The following is a 21,419-nucleotide window of genomic DNA, read 5'->3' as shown; positions in this document are numbered from 1 at the left end:
TTCTTCTCCGCTAGTTTCCCGACGACGAGAGCGCGTCAAACGACTGCTACTCATAGTTAAAGTTCGCGCACTGAATTGACTCAATTAATAAGAACTCAAGATCCCGCTTCTGACACCAATTGTAACGATTTAGGCGTTACGTTAATAAAATATGGATCCGCGAGTTTACTTATTATCAAATCAAAGGCGTGAACAAAAATATCGTGATAAATGCTTTTAATGCAATATACGTGTTTCTTGTTTAAAGTCTGAAACAAGACTGTTTTTACAATAATATCGGTTGGCGCAGCAACCTTATTCTTTTTAAAGACATAAGAGGTTTATAAACGTCTTTTATCTATGCTGACTACTAGATCATTAAAGAGGGGGCAAAACGGGTGATTTCACCCTTTGTAACAATATATTTTATGTCTCTATTAATAAGTTGTTTTTTATTTCTTAAATAACATATGTTCATCTAGTTTTAAGAATACTAGGCCTGTGTACCGACTCACATAAGTCTCTGCAGGATTTTTATGTAAAAACCCCTTTCCATAAAATATACACCTGGTTCAATAAAATTATTATTATTATTATTAAACGCGTCCGCAGAGCATAAGCGTTAACCCTGCAGGGCTGATTTCTGTAGAATCGGTCGGAAAAACAAACTTGTAGAACCGAAATTTCTGAACATCGGATGCGTTTTGGGACGTGCGATTGAAAATTCACTGAATTGATAGCAATTGAACAAACGCTCGATACCCGCGCCTATAATAGCGGCAATTTACAAGTAAACTAACAACGATGCGCGATTCTTGTACGAGTCTAATTTGAGAGAATAACGACGGACAATTTTCGTATGAACCGTTTTTTTATAAAAACAGCCTAAAAAAATATGTAGACAAATCTGGAATTATTTTTTAGGGCAAACTTACTGATGTTGTTACTTGGCACCTAATGGACCTGTAAGAAATTACCGAGCCTTAGTTCTTTGTCGAATGAAGTCAGGTATATACATTCCGACTGGACTACTCGGCTGATGCGGGCTGCTGCAACGAGTTCGGTGCCCTATTTTATGGCATTATATTCACTCCGGAGCTTCGGGTAATCAAGGGCCGAATAAACGACATTCTACGGTGATTAGGATAAAATCATTTTAATTTGATAAGACCTCGATGAAAAATAAACGAGAAACAAATAAATACTATACAAAATCTTTGAAATAATAATTTCACATCATTGAGTTTTTACGAATTTTTCTTACAATACGCAACTTTACGTTCATAAAGTAGCTTGAAAAATCAAGGAAGGACAGTTGAATTGGGCAGAAAAATGATTGAATGCAAATCTGTCTTTCTTTCAGGTGACGACTGTCACAACAATTTAACTGAAAAAGCGTAAAATGGTCAGGGTCGTATACGGAATACCTGCTATACGTACGTAACGACGATTCCTTGCAATTTGATCATTGCATCTAAATAAGAACTCAATCGCCACCCGAAGTTTACCTGATCTGTCATTCACATCGATACGGTGATTTTATAAGATCTTTCGTTGATGAACAAGAATTTACGAATAAGCTCAAGCGAGGTATAAGTCGAGAAAAAAAAACTCAAAATTTGAGTGACACATTAATACCGAAGGTCAAAATAATTCAGAATAATTCATTTCATTCAGCATAATTCTGTTAATATAGATTAATTAAACTTAATTTAACTTAATTCTTTTAATTTTGTTACAAGGTGGATGATAGCGATCACGATGAGCGGCTATCGGTGGCCGCATCCACACCCGGCCGTGATGTTATTTCAGCCTATTTCGGGTTCGTAACCTGTCGACTATACGAACGTACATAGAATCAGAAGAAAGGAGAGGAAGTTACATTGAGGAGATGAATGTTTGCGTGTACACTTGATTTATTTTCAAAGACATGAAGAGTGCAACGAGCAGACGTGAGGGAGGAATAAGGGAGAGAGGTGAATAGGATGTTGTCTGAATGAGTGAAGACTTGAGAGGGCGTTTATGGGGAAAAGGATTCGAAGGACTGGCTAGCTGCAGTGCAGGGGCAGAGGGAGCATTTCGCTGACGCGTTTATGGGAACTGAGACCGTGAAGTGATAAGAGGATACAGGGTATAAAAGTGTGGGAAAAGAATCTAAGGTCTGGAGAAAGTAACATTTACATTTTTTTTTAAGTTCTATTTTTGATGAAATTTACGATAAATTGGCATTTTCGGAAGATGTTTTTTTCAATTGTTTGTTTTTACATTTAGAACCCCCCGCGCAAAAAAAAAATATCAGAAACCACTACACCTAGGAAGATAAATTTTATGAACGGCTTCCGGTAAATATAAAATTTTAATCACGTTAATTTTATGCCCAAATACCCGGGCACCGTGAGACTAAACAATTACCAGAGACCGGAAGCTTTAAGGGCGAATAAGAAAAAAAAATTAATTTTGAAGACGTTTTGTTTAATTAAAAATTTTTATCTGAAACAAAATGAATAATTTGTGAAAATGATGCTATTTTCCATTGTGAAAGCTCCTTTACTTTCATGGACTGCCGTGCGAGATAGCTAACAACACTCCCTCGGTACTTTGTACTCTCCCTCCCGTCTTCTTATCGCTACGGCGTGCATCTGATTGGCTACTTATATTCATTAATAACTAATCATCTATGGGTCAGATGCAAAAATGGCAGAGGAATTTTCGTCTCAGAATTTTATTTCCTATCAAATGCAAAAAATTCGACAGTTTTTTTTATAAACACCTTGTAGATTAAATATTGTACTAGATTACAATGCATTTATTAGTAACCAGAATACAGACATATTTATATTTTATCCTAGTAACAGAATCGACATAAGCACAAATCAATTAAATAAGATAACCATTATCAAATATTTTCATATTTCATTGATGAACTAGAAAGATACATGTATTGTAAACGTATTCGGCCATCTAATACGGCCTGAACACATTTATAACAGAGCTGGTTACATCTACACGCCACGCACTGTTGAACTGACCCCCACAGTGACGCCGACTCACCGACGGACGCCCACAGCGACTCCGATACACCAACAGTTGACCGCAGTGACGCGGACATACCGGTAGGCGGCGGACCATCGCGACTGATCCCGCTTCAACGATGCCGCGGTCATAACTTAGGAGGAAGGACCGCTAACGCACCAGACATCAAGTACGAAGCACGGTATCAGGTGTCTGTGCGTTAAGTACCCACTGCGGATTCGTGACGTTTCGCTAACTCGCTTGCGACCAAAGTTTCGGTATTAATCGGGAGGTAGTCCATAACTTACGTTCGTCGAAATCGTACTTGCAGACAGAGCGCCCGTGACCCAGGGTATGGACACTTAGACCTCCCCTCCACTCCTTATTCAAGCGCAGTGGACCAGGGCCATACCACAACAATAAGATGTAAAATTCCCGTATATTAAGTTTAAGTGGTATCACTGACATATCGAGGCGTCCTCTGGAGATTTGATAATTGGCTTGTATGAAGTTAATGTTAATGATAAACTGTTTGAAGGAGGTTTGATTATTGTTTGTAAGTATCAACAGAGGTCGTCGTAATCAACATGTACCAACTATTGTGGGAAAAAATATGAAATTCCTATAATTTTGTTAGTGAAAACTGTTATTATGTTGGCTATAGCCCAGTCCACACCGACGAATAATTTGCCTCAAAAACTGTTGAGTGTCCATACCCTGCCGTGACCCGTCATCTACTTAAAGAGACGGAGAGAGCAAAGCGATGTTGTACGTTACAGGAAAACAAGGAGAGAGTAAAGTAGGGAAGGCGATTCTCTCGAAAAAAGATAGATTTTTAAATCGATTCGAATCGAAGTATAAAAAATCGAAGTTTCAAGAATCGATCTCTCGAAAATCGATTTTCTATCGACTTCATCAGATCGTATTTATGACACAATATGAATGTAATTATAAAAAACATGGAAGACGCTAAAATAATCAATCTTTAATCATTTTTAATGAATTAAACAATTACAACTGTACTTAAACGTTACATGTATATGAACTTCTACTTAAGATAAAATTTTTTCATAATATTAAATACTTGAAAAATTATAAAAGTCACAGTTCCCAGTATTCAATGTCCAAGCTTTTCAGGAACAAAAGTCTGTCAAGTCTAGCGGGATCCAAACGGTTTCGCTCATCACTGGCAATATTGCCAGCTATAGAAAATAGTCGCTCACAAGGTACAGATGATCCCACGACACACATATACTTCATAGCTGTTGAGTAAACGTGATGATAAATTGAATTTTTCTGTTCTTGCCAGTAGAGTATAGGATCATAATTTAAATGCACCACTGCCTGCGATAAATAGTGTTTAAACTCTTCGTTCAAACCCTGACTTTCTTGGGCAAGCGTGTTGCATGAAGAGAGCTGCTTTTTCACAAGTAACTTGTGGAAATTCCAAATTCCTTTTTCTGCATCATTTTCTTCTTCGTATTGATTTTCTTTACGGTTATCTTGCGGAACTTGTTGCTGTGATTGAACATCTAAAATCAGAGTATTGATTCTATCTATTGCTCGGGAACAGGCTATATAATCAGTAAAATGAATTTTTTTAAATCTAGGATCTAAAATCGTTGCCGCTGCTAATAAATGAACCTTTTCGACGCTTCCAAATCTTTTTTTCAAGCCTTCAACAATCCAAGTTTTTGTTTTAGCACCAACGTTAGTTGAAGTTCCTATTGCATTATACGTTTCAGTAAGACAAGATACAATTGGTATGATTTTGCTCACAGTTACTTAATTTTGTCCTGATATTTCTTTAGTAATTCTTTCCAACGGTCTCAGTATATTTATTAGGTCTTTTATATGTTCTAATTGTCCTGCAGTTAACATCGTAGGTGCTTTCGGGTACTTCAGTAATATTGGCGCAATTATTTCAGACAAATCAACAAATCGTTCCAGCTGGTAAAAAACTGAATTCCATCTCGTACAAACAGATTGGATAAGTGTCAAAGGTTTTGCTTTGTGTTCTTGAGCTTTCTTCAAAGAGTCGGCAGCATTTGTATTTTGCTTAAAGTATGTAGTAATTTCTTTAACGGCTGTTAACAAATTTTTGGCTACTTCTAATCCATCTTTATTATCAAATGGCTTCGATGCCACTAGATTTAATGTATGAGCGAAACACGGCATATGCTTATTTTTGCCGTAAACAATTGTAACAGCTTTGACAATATTTGCTATAATGCTATCTATATAATTTGCTTATAATGCTATCACTTTATCACTTTTTATGTTCTACTTATCTGCCATCATCGTAATTACATGAGCTAAATATTCAGAGTTGTGAGGTTCTGTAAGAGCAGATACACCAAATACTATGCTCATCATTTTATTTTCATGTATAAAATGGCCAGTTAAGCCCATGTAGCTCTGGCTATTATGCGGGTCAGTCCAAACATCTGCAGTCAAACTTAAGGCTTCGACTTCTTCTATCTTCAGTTTAAGCTGACTTGAAAGAACATCATACTTATCGTCAATCATATAAGTCATTGTTTTTCTAGCTGGAATTTTGTACAGTGGTGCCACTGTTTTCATCAGGTAATTGAATCCTGTTTTGTCCACTGTATTCAAGGGCAAACCATCTTTTGCTATCATGAATACTATAGCATTATTTATTTGTCCAGCCTTAACACCATTATCTGAGAACAAAAAAAAACAAAAAAATTATAATTGCTTATTTAGTACGCGTCTCAACTTTAGGATAATGAATTCAAGTTTCATGTCTTATCTCCAAATGCTTTTATATTTGTAACGCAAGACGTCAATGTCTGCTGTTTGGAAATTGATGCAGAAGCAGTTGAATGAGTTGAAGCCACACTTTCAGTATCTGAATTATCAACATTACTAGAATCTGCAATGTTATCTAAAGTCGCGCCACTCTCTGAAACCTAAAACGAAGAGAATAGTGTTATTTAGTTTAGTTGAGCATCACTTTTTATTTTTGACATTCATACGTAGAAAAACGAAAAATGTTATTTATATATAAAGAATACAGGTTCCACTAACTTGACCACTTCCATCACCATTTTGAGTATTACCACTACCACTACCGTTCTTCTTTTTTTGACTTACGGTCTTAATCAGTGGGTGACGTCTGAGTAAATGATTTCTTAAATTTGTTGTATTCTCTTTAGTTTTTACTTCCATGTGGCAATATTTACATACTCCCCCTAAATCCTTTTTTATAAAATGATTCCATATATCGCTTTTATTTGACATCCTGAAAAAATACTTTGGATTACTAAATAGGAAAAAAATAGGAATGATTTTATGTGTATCAATTAATTTATTTATTTAAAGAAAAATAATATCTCATACATTAACTAACTTCAATCGACCTGAACAAATTAAAATAGAATCAACAATTGCGTCGTAAAAAAAAATAACTAGAGAATGGTTTTTAATGGAGATAAAAGAAATTGGTTAATAGGTTACATAGATAAATAAATACAAAAGAGTACGGTGTAAATATCGTAGAAATAAAAACCAACAATCAATTACTTACTTTTTATGAAGTATTAGTTTGTATCAAGCACTATGAAATATTAAGCTATCTTTCTATTGATAGTACATCACAAAAATACAATCAGAATGTAAACAAACAAATAATGTCAATAATTACAGCAAACCATAAATCACAAACTTAATTGTTGCGTATCTTTTCCGCAGTCAGGAGAACTGGAGAAACTCAGCTCACTCCATCTCGCGAGTATGTACGTAATTAAATAAAAAGCAGTCTTTACATGTGTATAGTATACCATCTATAAAATATAGTCTCGATAGCCCAAGCATTGACTCCTCGTTCAACTATATAAGTACATTCAACTCACCTTAGACTGTTCTATATTTCTTGTCATCAAAATAAAAAAATCGAATCCCGATTTTAAACGATAAAGTATCGATTCACAAAATCGATTCACTACAAAATACCGATTTAAAAAATCGATTTGTTTGCTCGAAATAATCGATTCTTCGATTAATCGATCTCAGATCGCCTTCCCTAGAGTAAAGAAGAAGTAAATGTTAAACAAATCAAGCCTCTAATATCAAGGACCAAGAGCGGTACCGCGAAATTACGTAGAAACAAATATAGTTTAAGTGCTCATGACGCATTTGTCATGAAGTGCTTGATACATCAAAAAACTTTGTTGAAAAGTATCAGTCGACTCGATGAGTAGGTAAATGACTATCTGCCTGGCCTACCTGGGCACATCTGGAACTACGCATACAGGCAAGTTGCAACAAAATTCGTTCAAAAAAGTGTTTGATTCACAAATTGTAAAAAAACCATTCGAAAGCTAAGTGGATATAGAATAAGAAAATAAACAATGCAGACACTTTTTAAGGGGTTAACATCGGGGCAAACAAACCCAGATTTGTATTTCGAAAACTTAAAAAAAAAGTGTTTAATTCAGTTTGCTATTTTTATAGCCTGTTTATTATACATATATTATGAAAAATTCCCACAAAAAGGCAGACAGTTTTTCCAGGCTTTAATTACTTTAAAATAATAAAATGAGTGTTGTGTAGACTGGAGATAGATACAGCCTATTATTTTTTAACTAAGTCTTGTGATGCATCAAGCACTTCATGAAAAATGCGTCGTGAGCTCTCCGACTATTATGATTATAATCCTTAGGATAAATTATTTGGATTCAATTCTTCAAAGTTTGTGGTCATATGAATTTTGGGCAAAATTGCCAAAAACTTGATTCAATTTGATGTTTTCTAATTATACTGGATGGATTCATCTGAATAACTTGCTTCCTTGCTACTAAACCAACTTATTAACGAATTATGTTAATTGATGCAGGAATATAGGAATAGCTTAACCACCCGCCGCTGTGAATCGCATCAACGGTGTAACAACCTGCGTCTGCTGTTTGTTCGGTATTTGTTATTTTTGTTCTAGTTATTAATCTAACTCCGTTTCCTGATATCATTTGATTAATGAAGATTCCATTATGAAGATAAAGATTTCACTAACACGTTGTTTGACAGGTGAATCTAGCACTCAAAACTCCGTGAACGTTACAGTATATCTATGCCGTTAAAACACAGTGAAATGAACTATTCAAAAATAAAATGTTTATTCATCACCTGCAGATGGGTTGATCATAGACGGAGAGCTGGCAGCCAAAATAGGTTTCCCTGTTATAGATCGATTAAACTCACCTTAACAGTCTGCCTTAGCATCAACGTAAATTGATTCGGATGCCTGGCAGTTTTTCACTGGTCGGTATGGGCGTAGTACGGCCGCGAAGAGTTGAAAAATCAGTTGAAGGAGACCGATTTCAAGAGCGCTGGTTTTTAGTGTAGCAGTATGTAATCATACCGAGAGTCTCGTTCTCCAGATTACAAGGTAGTACCGCTACTCTCCGCACGATGTCGCCACAATCTTCAGAATATAAAATTCGCAACCCATTCTCCTTTCTTCCTCCCGCTCTCCCGCTTATGCTTCATTACGTTCTTTGTGCGTGGTGGCGTCACTTCTTCGAAAAGGTTTTCTTCAAGAAATCTAGGAAAAAATAAACTAACGACGAAAGAAAAACATGCCCAAGTCAAGGAAAAGGTCGCGAGAATCCCGGGAGGAGGATTGCGACAGACTTTGGCGAAGACTGAAGAAGCTGGAGGAAAAAATCGAGCGCCGACGCGAACGTCCGTCGATGGCGGCGGAATCCAGCGAAACAGATCGAGAATCGGTTTTACAGAGGCAGAATCAGGCCCCGGTTACAGGTAAGAGGTGAACACGCAGTTTCAGGGCATCTCCATCCCCCTTGGCGGTACTCTCACAAGTCTGTGACTCAGTATCCGTGCATTTTGGTGTAGAGTCATGTAAAAGTCCGAACGGACCAAACATAACCTAGATGCATTCTCGTTCTTGCAGAACCCTCTGTCAGAGACGAAGACACTTCGTCACAAAAGAAAAATTTAGAGGATCTCTCTTCTAATTTGACAGTCGGTCTGCTAGAAGCGAATATGGCTTCACCAGAAATCCAGAAACTGGATGAAGAAACGCTAAAACTCCTAGGAGATGATGCGTCTTTGGCTGCAGCAAATGAAGTTCAATTCCATCCAGAATTAGCTTCAAGGTGGAAAAACTGGATCCGTGGGGGTATAAGCAAGGAGAACAAAAAAGAACTCTTGGATAAGCATACCAGAACTGGGAATTGCCCCTTGGAAGCTCAGCGTCTGAACCCAGAGGTCTCAGCCTCGTTGAACGAGACATCCAAAAGGAGAGATAAGCACTTCGCTGATTCTCAGAATACTATTGGCTCAGCCTTGTCCGCCATAGGAACTGCGGCTACGCTCATTCTCAATGAGAAAGAAAACGAGGGCTTAGACAGAATGCAAATACTGGAATTGCTTCTGGACGCAGGAAAGCTGCTCTCGGAGGGACATCATCAAGAAGCTGTAGCCCGAAGGGCTTATATCTTGCCTTTCCTGGAAAAAAAGGCTAAGGCAGTGCTGGAAAATTCAAGTATTGATGAATTTCTATTTGGTGAAAACTTGGTAGACAAATTAAAGTCTGCTAAGGCTATTGAGAAGGTGGGATTGGATTTGAATCCCCAACCATCAACAAAAAAGCCGCCGCTGCGTCAATCAACGTCGGTAAACTGGAAGAGCCCGTCTGCGAGATTCCAGGGCAGCTCTCAGGCGGGCAACTATCAGTCGAACAACCAGCAGACAAGCAACAAACGCTTTCCACCGAAAGCCGGGAAATATCCGACAGGCAGGTCGTTCCAGAATCAGCCTCGGGGCCAGACACAGGCTCGGTCCCAGAACAGTCAACCCAGTCTTCAACAGAAACCATAGCGGTAAGAAAGATCGCTGGGTGGCTATCTAACTTCTTTAAAATCTGGAAGAATATTACGTCAGACAAATTTGTTTTGGCTTGTGTACGGGGGTACGAGCTAAAGTTCAGTAAACCCCCTAATCAAGCATATATTCCTTCAGAACCCTCGTTTAATCCTGAAGAATTTCTTAAGCACAAGGAACAGATCAACCATCTTCTAACGCTAGGAGCGGTTGAAAGGTGCTCTTACAGCCCAGGCCAATTTATTTCTACTTATTTTTTAGCCCCGAAACCAAACGGTTCTGACAGATTCATATTAAACTTGAAAAAGTTGAATACCTTTATTGACACCGAACATTTTAAGATGGAGGATATACGTTCGGCCACGCGCTTGATATCTTTGGGAGCTTTTATGGCCAATTTAGACCTGCAGGATGCATACTTTTTAATTCCTGTTAGTAAGAAATGTAGAAAATTCTTGAGATTTTCGTTCGAAGGGCAATTATATGAATTCACTTGCCTGCCGTTTGGACTTTCCTCAGCACCTAGAGTCTTTACTAAGGTCCTTAAGCCTGTGCTTAATTGGCTGCGTAGCAGGGGGTTCTTATCAGTTGCCTACTTAGATGACATCCTATGCATCGGGGATAATTATAAATCCTGTTTGGACAATGTGAAGAGCACAGTAGATATATTTGAGTCTTTGGGATTTATCGTTAATAACAGAAAGAGTAATCTCACACCCAGCACGTAGTGTAAATTCCTAGGATTTATCTTAAACTCAGAAAATCTAACACTAGAACTACCTCAGGAGAAACGAGATAGAACCCGAAAACTTATCGTGCTTTTTAGTTCAAAGAAAGTGTGCAAAATCCGTGATTTCGCTCACTTCATCAGCATTATAACTTCTTGTTGTCCGGCTATCAAATATGGCTGGCTTTACTCAAAAAATTTTGAGCGAGCCAAATACTTATCTCTATTAGTAAATGAAGGAAATTACGAGGCTCAAATGCTTCTTCCCGAATGGCTGCAAGAGGATTTTGCTTGGTGGAAGGTTAATATAACACTTGCGGTTAATCCAGTTAGAAAGTTCAAATTTCAAAAAGAAATTTTTTCAGACGCATCTACTACTGGATGGGGTGCGTTTTGCGAGGGGAATACAGCCCACGGGTTTTGGAAAAGCTCTGAGATGAACTTACATATCAACTGTTTAGAACTCATAGCGACTTTTATGGCCTTAAAGTGCTTTGCTAGGGATTTGAGCAATTGTGAACTCCTACTCCGGATCGATAATACTACGGCAATTTCTTACGTTAACAGAAGGGGGGGAGTGCAATACCCAGGCTTAAATAAGGTTTCTAAAGATATCTGGCGTTGGTGTGAAAAGAGAAATATATGGCTTTTTGCAACGTACATTCCGTCTAAGGAGAATGTAGAGGCGGACAGAAGTTCAAGGATTAAAAATATTGATACTGAATGGGAGCTGGCAGATTACGCTTTTAGTATGATTGAAAGGTCTTTTGGAGTACCAGAAATCGACCTGTTTGCTTCTAGAAGTAATACAAAATGCATCAAATTTTGTGCTTGGCAGAGGGATCCAGAGGCACAGGCTATCGACGCGTTTACTTTAAATTGGTCCCAATGGCGTTTTTATGCATTCCCTCCATTTGCTCTCATCCTGAGGGTATTAAGAAAATTAATTCAAGATGAGGCGGAGGGTATGGTTGTCGTCCCATATTGGCCGACGCAGCCGTGGTACCCTCTGTTTAGGTCCATTTTGGTCAATGAACCGATTATTTTGAAGCCATCGGCTAATTTGCTGTCATCTCCTTGTAGGTCCCAGTTGCATCCTCTAGCCAGAACGCTGGCTTTAGTTGTAGGAAAGTTATCGGCGAGGCCTACAAACGAAAAAACGTTGCAGATGCAACGATAGATCTCCTCATCGCTTCTCTGGCAGATAACACTATTAAGCAATATAGTGGTCCATTAAAGGCTTGGATACAATTTTGTGGAAAATTCAAAATTGATCCATTTACGGGTCATGAAAACCAAGTATTGGAATTTTTGACGGAACGCTATGAAGCAGGTGCTTCATATGGTACCCTTAATTCCTGCAGAGCAGCGATTTCACTAATATCTAACGAGAATATAGGAAAAAGCCCGAAAATTGGCAGATTTTTCAAGGGTGTTTTCAAAACAAGACCTTGTAAACCCAAGTATGATAGAACCTGGGATATAACCCCAGTATTAAACAAGATTTCAGAAATGTTTCCTTTAGAAAAATTGGGTCTACAAGATCTTACTGTCAGGCTAGTCACGCTGTTAGCCTTGGTAACTGCGCAAAGGGTACAGACTCTGGCTTCTATTAAACTTAGCAATATTAAAGAAACTCGTGACGGATTCGAAGTCAAGGTTACGGATATTTTGAAGACTCCAAAACCTGGGTCTAGTCAACCTCTTCTGTTGTTGCCCCGCTTTGAGCAGCAGCCTAAACTATGTATAGCAAGTGTACTAGAGCGGTATATCGAAAGGACTAAGCCCCTAAGAGGCAATTGCAATACGTTACTAATTACAAGTAAAAAACCGTACAGAGCGGCTTCGTCGCAAACTATTAGCAGGTGGATCAGGAGTATGCTAGCTCGGAGTGGGATTGGCGAGGAATATTCCGCGCATAGTACTAGACACGCATCCACTTCTGCAGCCTTAAAGAAGGGTATCGATATTAATATAATTAAGTCAGCCGCGGGATGGTCTAAAGCAGGGTTTCCCAACCTTTTTTGTGTCAAGCCCCCCCGTAATATAAATAACGTTTTCATGCCCCCCCCCCCCCCCCCAAAAATAATATTTTTCGTGGCAATAAAACAAACGCACTTTATTTTAATATGATTTATTTATCAATTACAACTTTTATGTATTTTCAAATGAATATTAATATTATTACTAGTGAGATACTTGAGCTTGCACGTTCTGTACTAGCTTGTCGATTCTAGGTACAGTTTTTGCCAAAGTTATTGTCAGATCGCTGTCGACGGCAAGACGATTTCGCTGCTTAGTTTTAATTAAAACCAAAGCTGAAAAACCTGTCTCACACATATATGTTGAAGAAAACGGAAGAAGTATTCGCAAAGCAAGAGAAGCAACTTTTGGATTAATAAGGAATCGTTTTATCCAAAACTTCTCCAATGTCAAGAGATGGAAGTCATCTTTCATGGTCGAATCAGCTTTCATTTCTAGAAATTCTTCCTGTACTTCTTCTGGTAATTGTAAAACATCGACAACAAATGGGTTTCTGGTCATGTGCCATATTGGTGATTCTGAATTTATGTCTCGATAGTAATGTTGGAATTCGCTCACCAAGGTCTGCAAGTGAGTAATTATTTCAATTTTCAAATCTTCGTCCAGTTTTTTATTTTTAATTGCTTCGTATAGCCGAGAAAAACATAATAAATTTTCAGCAGACACCTTTTGATCCCAAAGTTGAAGTTTTGATATGAAACCTTGAATATGATCATAGTTACTTATTGAAGTGCCGTTTTGGCCCTGAAGCTTCAAGTTCAGCTGATTTAAGGTGTCAAATATATCAGCCAAATAGGCCAACTTACATTGAAATTGTTCATTTTTGAACATTTGCAAAAAAATATTTTTTTCCTTGAACTCAAGAAATAGGATGACCTCTTCTTTCAATTCGTAAAGGCGAGCTAGCATGTTGCCCTTGGACAACCAGCGTACTTCTGTGTGAAAAAGAAGAACTCTGTGATCAGAATCGAGATCCTCACAAAGTAAAGTAAATAATCGACTGTTCAAAGCACTGCTCCTGATGTAGTTTACGATTTGTATGGCCGAATCTAAAATCTGGCGTAAATTCTGTGGCAATGTTTTTGAAGCCAAAGCTTGTCTATGAATAACACAATGTGTGCTAACTATCGAAGGATTCTTTTCCTTGAGTTTTTGAGCTAGGCCCGATCGGACACCTATCATTACAGGAGCCCCATCTGTGCAAAGTCCAATGAGTTTATTCCAATCCAAATCATTTTTTTTAATGAAGTCAGATATTGAATTAAATATGTCTTCAGATTTAGTGCCTGCTGTCAAAGATTGAGAGTACAAAATCTCTTCTTCAATTATATCTCCGCTGATGTACCGAACATAAACGATTAACTGTGCATAATTAGTTATGTCTGTGGATTCATCGCAACTAATGGCAAAAAATGGTGACAATTTTAGTTTGTTAATTATTTGTGACTTTATATCTGCTGCAATATCATCGATTCTACGCTGCACTGTGTTGTTCGACAGAGAAATCGATTTCATTTTTTGCTCTGATTCTTCTCCTAATATTATCTGTGTAGCTTTTAAAACGCATGGTTTGATTAATTCCTCGCCGATGGTATGAGGTTTCTTTTTAGCTTCGCAATCAAATAAGCTATTTCAAATGAAGCTTTGACATGCTGTGACACTCCTTTGTGATAACTTCCTGACTTATCCAATTTCATGCGCTTGAGTACTTCAGCTTTAGAAGAAAAAAACTCTTTCGACTTCGCTGTCAGAGTAGGATGTTGCTGGGTCAAATGTCTTTGAAGGCGATTGGGCCTCATGCTATCATTACTTAAAACTTTCATACATATAACACACTGAGGCAATTGTATGTCGTCTTTTTCAATAAAAATGAATCCATATTTAATATAATCTTCAGAAAATTTTCTCTTTTTTGCTGCCATTTTGAGTCTATAAAAATAAATTGGTCATTACATTTAATTAAATATGTCTGTTACCTAACTAATGAACTAATATTACACAAACTTACCTTTTAATGACAGATGTGTATTAAAAACAAAACTTCAATATTTATTAACTTGTGTATGCAATTAACAAATCACTTCGGGCCGGAGCGGACCGAAGCGAGAAGCGAGAAGTTCCGCCGGCCGCCCGGCGCCCGCTCCTCCCGCGATTACTGGTCGAAACTTGTCCAGCAGCGACGCTACGTGGCTACGTTGATACCGACTAGTCCGGGAGTTAACGACAGATTTCATTGCACCATTTCCGCAAGCCTCATTTTTTTTGTATGAGTTATGTTTGTAACGTATAATAATAATCTGAACGTCTGCCGGCGCACCCCCGCGACAGGGGGTTAAAGGAGGGTTACAATTGCAGCAAAAAATCGACAAAAAAAATTTATAGCCGCATACGCGAAACTGATTTTACGTACCAGTTGAAACATAAGAAGCTTAGAAATCATCGTCTGTCACCTAAATTCCGCAACAAAATTCGTCTGCCACCCACGCAAGTAAGCGCAAAAAAAATAGTAAAAAAATTTATGCCCGCAAGGATGAAATTGATTGAAATGCTTCTTTTTATATCAGCAAACACAAAAATAATAGTCTGCCACTAATAAGATACCGCGAAGGTCGTCTGCCAAGCGTATGAAGTTGCGTTCGGCATGCAGCGCGCGAGCACCGCGGCCGAGACCGCGGCTACGACGCTGCATCTTTATCGGCCTGAAAGACGATCGTTGTTATAAATTGTTCAACGGCTATCATGAAGTTGTTTTTTTATATTACACATTTGTTTAATATAATTAATTTAATAAATTCTCGTGGATAGTTACGCTAGATCTTTTCCGTGAAAATGGAGGCTTAAATATAGTGATGAAATTCGCAAAAATGTTATCATATTGCTGGGCAATATGACACACATAAGGAACGACGTAAAGTTGTGGATGCATGTTGGCGTTGGCAATTCGCAAAGATTTGTCAATGTCAGAGAAATGTACAATAAATTAGGAGAAAAGTTGTGTAATGCGTTACCAGCTTTCCACGCATTGACGGGCTGCGACTATAACCCATCTTTTTACCGAAAAGGTAAAAATCGCCCATTTACTATGTTAAGGAACTCTGATAGGTACATAGCTGCCTTTGAAAGTATCAGTGATTTAAACACTGGCGACTTATCAGCAGTTTATACAGTTATCGAAGAATTTGTATGCCGTATGTATGGGTTAAAAAAGATAGCTGACGTCAATGAAGCTCGTGTAGCTATTTTTATGAAAAATTATAAAATAAATGAGGGCGACGAAATCTTCCGGACCAACGCAAAAAATGTCGATGGAGCAGTATTACCACCTTGTAAAGCTGAGCTGCAAAAGCAATTGAAACGAACCGCATATATTGCACATCTTTGGAGGCATGCTTATCTCCCGCAACCGACGGAATTTTTACCCACTGATTATGGTTGGCAAGAATCAGAAGATAAACTTGTTTTCGAATGGTTCGAAGGAAATCAATTGCCGAAATCCATCGATGATATAGCAATCAACTCTGAAGAAAATCAAGGTATTATCGATGATATAGCAATCAACTCTGAAGAAAATCAAGGTATTATACAAAAACATAAAAATTTATATAAAAATAATTATATAGCCATTAATAAATTATTATATTTACAGATAAAGAAACGAATACAGAGCAAGACCAAGGTCAGTCAGATGAAGAAGACGATCCTGAAATCAATAACTCTGATATTGAGGATTCCGATATAATATTGGATGAAACGGATGATTCTATCGACCAATGAGATATGGATGAATGGTTATAAAATTACGGCTGTTAAACAAGATCAGCATCATTATACGTGTACATAATAAATATAGATTCTTGTACATAATAAAATAAAAATCAATAAATAATTATCTCCGAATGTCATTGTAAAACAGTAATATCTAATTTTTATCTTAAAGCATTTTATCAAATCAATATATTTTTAATTTTCAAACTAAAAGGTCTCTACCAGACTTTAAATTAATTCACTGAACAAACATTTGTATACATATAACATAAAAAAAACAACTTTATGATAGCCGTTGAACAATTTATAACAACGATCGTCTTTCAGGCCGATAAAGATGCAGCGTCGTAGCCGCGGTCTCGGCCGCGGTGCTCGCGCGCTGCATGCCGAACGCAACTTCATACGCTTGGCAGACGACCTTCGCGGTATCTTATTAGTGGCAGACTATTATTTTTGTGTTTGCTGATATAAAAAGAAGCATTTCAATCAATTTCATCCTTGCGGGCATAAATTTTTTTACTATTTTTTTTGCGCTTACTTGCGTGGGTGGCAGACGAATTTTGTTGCGGAATTTAGGTGGCAGACGATGATTTCTAAGCTTCTTATGTTTCAACTGGTACGTAAAATCAGTTTCGCGTATGCGGCTATAAATTTTTTTTGTCGATTTTTTGCTGCAATTGTAACCCTCCCTTAACCCCCTGTCGCGGGGGTGCGCCGGCAGACGTTCAGATTATTATTATACGTTACAAACATAACTCATGCAAAAAAAAATGAAGCTTGCGAAAATGACCCGGAAATTTCTGTCGTTAACTCCCGGACTAGACGGAATCAATCACTGTGATATTATGACGTTATAATATACGCGTTAAAATCAGTTAAATTAATTTTCTTTCGAAATTGCAAACGCGTGTTGCGCCCCCCTTGCTATTTCTCTACGCCCCACCAGGGGGGCGCGCCACACCGGTTGGGAAGTCCTGGTTTAAAGAATCCCAGGTGTTTGCCAAATATTACAACAGACCTATTGCTAGTCTTAAAACGGTTTTGCTTCCTTCTTACAATAATAAGCACATAGTATATTCTTCCATATTTATGTTACCATTAAAAATAGTTGATAATTATCCACATATGTGAAAATTCTGAGAGTTGAAGGGCCTCCAGAGGCTTTATATATAAAATAAAAAAAAAAAAAAAAAAAAACCTAAGATTCTCTAAACATCTACCTTGTAATCTGGAGAACGAGACTCTTGGTATAATTGCTCGATCAAATGAACTTACCTAAGTGAAGTTCGATCGAAATTATGATGAGAGTCTCGTTCGAAATGATTACAACCCTCCCAGTGTGCTAATTTTCTGGCAGCGAAAATTTGTTTTTACCCTACCCTGACATTTTTTATTGTATATATAAATGCTATACTTTAAACATAATGAAGCATGAGCGGGAGAGCGGGAGGAAGAAGGAAGAATGGGTTGCGAATTTTATATTCTGAAGATTGTGGCGACATCGTGCGAGACGTAGCGGTACTACCTTGTAATCATTTCGAACGAGACTCTCATCATAATCTCGATCGAACTTCACTTAGGTAAGTTCATTTGATCGAGCAATTATATTCTAAATTCGATAATAATATTACCAGGCTATTCGGTTGGTGAAAATGTAGCGCCAGGTGATGTTAAACGTGCATAAAAAACTGCCGAAGGTGTCTCATTGATAGAGAACTAGCATACAAATGATTCTTTAGATTGAACCCTTAGGATCGTATTTGTAAAATGACAGGCGAAAATATCGAGTTGAACACCTCGCCAGGTGCCGACAAAGAGCGAGAAATGCGTGCAAGATGGTCAATAAGACGTTACAGGTATTTTCAATTATCAACGTTGCCAGTCATTATACATATTAAAGATTAATGGGAGAAACATTTTCATTTATCATTATTCGTTATCTTTAAGCAGTATCAAATACCGTATTGTTTATTTTGTATCAAGCAATATCACGCAATATCACGCAACAAACAATTCGTCCGACGTGTTTCGACTCGACGGTGAGCGGCATGCGGTCAAAGGATTTCGGTGCGCCGCGCCGTTGAATTCTGAAAGACCCGCTCTGGCTTCGAACGAATTTCAGACAAATAATTCTCGGAATCGTCCGACGAAAACAATACTCGGAATCGTCCGACGTGTTTCGACTCGACGGTGAGCGGCATGCGGTCAAAGGGTTTCGGTGCGACGTTGAATTCTGAAAGACCCGCTCTGGCCTTGAACGAATTTCAGACAAACAATTCTCGGAATCGTCCGACGAAAACAATACTCGGAATCGTCCGACGTGTTTTGACTCGACCGTGAGCGGCATGCGGTCAAAGGATTTCGGTGCGACGTTGAATTCTGAAAGACCCGCTCTGGCCTTGAACGAATTTTAGACAAACAATTCTCGGAATCGTCCGACGAAAACAATACTCGGAATCGTTCGACGAGTTTCGACTTGACGGTGAGCGGCCTGCCGCCAACGGATTGCGGTGCAACGTTGGATTCTGGAAGGTTCTGAAATAAACTCTTAACTAGCAGAACAGAGGTTCTAAATTAACGGTTAATATTGACGATGCAAAATATTTTATTGAAAAAAACAACTGAAGATTACAGTTTTACATGAAATTCATAATGCTGATATATGAGTGTAATTACAATTTTCTTACTCAACGGTATCGTACCCATGCTTTAGGCAATGAGAATGAATAACTGTTCAAGTAGATACCGATTGTCTTTTGTGTTTGAGTAAAAAATTTCGCAGTAATAATACGTTTTGAGCTGCACAGTTTGGACGCAATATAGCATGATGCGTACAGTTTGAATTCGTGTCTGACATTTTATTCAATTTCTGCAACGACGGACAACCCAAATCCATCAAATCAACGACTTCAACTTTTTCACCCAGAATTTTCTGCAGCCAACTTTTCTTCTCCAAACATTTTACGTAAACTGTTGAAGCATCACGCAGCGACATACATTCGATGGTGAAGTCGAGCTTCTCGAGAGGTAAATCACCACCTTCCCAGGATAGTCCATGATAATTCCGTGACAGCCACAAATTTTCGCTTTTGAATGGAGCGAGTGAATAAATCCAATCGTACGGAGGTTCGAAGAGAAAAATTGACGGGTTCGTATTTTCGTGGAGTGACACAACTGCTAACTCTTTTGGTGTAAAACCGGGACCCGGTCTTCTGAATACTTGTACGTCGACTATGAACTCCATCGTGAAAAATACTGAATCGATTGTCAGAACGTTCAAGGTTTTTATACCAATTTCCTCACCCCACCGCTCAGCGGGTTATATTTAATTATACGATCATATAAAATCAACAGTAGGCAGATGTACCAGTAGGAAAGTTATTTTTAGCCTCAAATTCGATACGAACATCTACCGGTCCAGATTTCAGAGCCTCGTTTTGTTTCGTACAGTCGATGAAAATCAAAGGTTCGTACTGTAGAAATTCGCTTTTCGTCAATAGAGGCTCAGATTCTTTACCGTAATAGGTGGCTTAAAAGTTTGCGTACATCTCGTACAGTAATGCAAAGCGATTGTGACTCATGTCCAAGTTCGGGTTACCGTACGGATAATACTCGGAATTTAAGAAGAGCTTGACGTCAGTAATGTTACAGTGATCAAGATGACTGCCATTTTTGCCGGCTTTGTTTTTTCGATTCGTTTGAAAACCGAGCATGACAAATCGCGTTTTTTCCAAATGGGTGGACGTTTTCACAGTCCAAACGTGTTTCGTGGTTGCCGGTAGCAAAGGATATTCGTACAACTCTCAACTGCGGAAGCTCATGGAGACTGGTACATCTTTTTCAATGAAATTCAACAGTGCGATTTTTCGTTGATCCGAGAGCTTCACATAGGGTACTAACCATTCCATCTGATCGATCACGATTCTAAAGTCTTCGTCTTGATTTTGAACGATGGCATTTAAATCACTTTTTGATCTTGTAAGAATCAGCTCGTGTTTCGCGTTAACGACAATCTTGCGATAGTCTTCAGCGAAGCCCAATATCATGCTCAAGGGAATGACTACGTCAAAGTTGCCATCGGCATCAGTTAATTTTTTCGTTTCCTGAACATCGAGCCATCCAGCATTTTCCATAAGCCAACTTTGACCAGGGTTGAGCGAAGCGAAACCTTTCAGCAGGCTGGTCAGACCAACGTTTTTACATTTATCAATCTCTACAGCGTTTAGTTCGTACCGTACGTCTTCGAACAAATGGCAGATTGCGTTATTGACTAAAGTTGTGATCGCTGCTGCAGTGCCGTCCGATTTGAGCAATTTTCCAGAGATATGCAGCGAACTCTTGCTCGGTAATACGCATAAATCCTGATGCTGAACGGTGATTCGAATCTCATCGCTGTTGTTGAAAGTTGACGATGCGTACGGTTTGTGTGCGTGTATTTCTTGGTGGGCGATTGATTCGTCAAAGACGACAGATGTTTGAATGCTCAAAATTTTCTCGTCGATGGTACGTAGCATACAACGAAACAGCAGAATCGCAGTTTTATTTGTCGGAAATTCCTTTTCCAAAAGGTGTCAGCTTTAGACCCAAAGCTATCAGGAACTCCACGTTTCGACGTGTTAGCGGTTCGGGAATCGATCGATGACTGACTTGATCGGGACATGGTGACTGACTAATATAACTCTTTTTGGACAATCTGTCATATACAATACCCATTTTTTATTACGATTTGATCTGCAGTCTCACAGTTATAACTTCTCCCCGAAAATTAACCAGATCTCCGTCTCGATCGACTAACCGAAGCTGTACGTGATCTATGGTCTTGACGGTGATCGGAAGGTAAATGACGTGCGACGGCACTTCCACGATTTTATATCCCGGTGGAAAGATAGGGAAAAATTCGTGAATAGTATGCACTTTATGTCCATCGACGTAGGCGCCCGTTGTCATGCTGCATTCGACTCGCAACGCGTTGACCTTGAGAATAGTTACAGGCATATCCGAATGGTGAGTTTGGTTAGCTGCCAAT

At 38.4% G+C, this 21,419-nt stretch overlaps 3 protein-coding genes and 1 pseudogene across 3 annotated transcripts; 1 reads left to right on the top strand and 3 right to left on the bottom strand.

The window, feature by feature from the left end:
* Positions 1–4,924: 4,924 nt before the first annotated feature.
* LOC138190752 (uncharacterized) lies at positions 4,925–5,881 on the bottom strand (annotated as a pseudogene).
* Positions 5,882–10,841: 4,960 nt separating this feature from the next.
* LOC124217280 (uncharacterized) lies at positions 10,842–11,765 on the top strand. The gene has a single exon (XM_046622688.1). The coding sequence runs from the start codon at positions 10,842–10,844 to the stop codon at positions 11,763–11,765; it is 924 nt and encodes a 307-aa protein (XP_046478644.1).
* A 1,007-nt stretch (positions 11,766–12,772) lies between these two features.
* LOC124217279 (zinc finger BED domain-containing protein 5-like) lies at positions 12,773–14,143 on the bottom strand. The gene has a single exon (XM_069135399.1). The coding sequence runs from the start codon at positions 14,141–14,143 to the stop codon at positions 12,773–12,775; it is 1,371 nt and encodes a 456-aa protein (XP_068991500.1).
* A 6,053-nt stretch (positions 14,144–20,196) lies between these two features.
* Positions 20,197–20,907, bottom strand: LOC138190867 (uncharacterized). The gene has a single exon (XM_069135398.1). The coding sequence runs from the start codon at positions 20,905–20,907 to the stop codon at positions 20,197–20,199; it is 711 nt and encodes a 236-aa protein (XP_068991499.1).
* Between the last annotated feature and the right edge of the window lie 512 nt (positions 20,908–21,419).

The sequence above is a fragment of the Neodiprion pinetum genome, chromosome 4 (genome assembly GCF_021155775.2).
Source record: "Neodiprion pinetum isolate iyNeoPine1 chromosome 4, iyNeoPine1.2, whole genome shotgun sequence".
Classification (NCBI taxonomy): domain Eukaryota; kingdom Metazoa; phylum Arthropoda; class Insecta; order Hymenoptera; family Diprionidae; genus Neodiprion; species Neodiprion pinetum.
This window is presented reverse-complemented; position numbering and strand designations above follow the sequence as displayed.

What these genes read in the sequence shown, in the direction of transcription:
- LOC124217279 (XM_069135399.1), bottom strand. Translation starts at nt 14,143, where the DNA reads ATGAAATCGATTTCTCTGTCGAACAACACAGTGCAGCGTAGAATCGAT.
- LOC124217280 (XM_046622688.1), top strand. Translation starts at nt 10,842, where the DNA reads ATGCTTCTTCCCGAATGGCTGCAAGAGGATTTTGCTTGGTGGAAGGTT.
- LOC138190867 (XM_069135398.1), bottom strand. Translation starts at nt 20,907, where the DNA reads ATGCTACGTACCATCGACGAGAAAATTTTGAGCATTCAAACATCTGTC.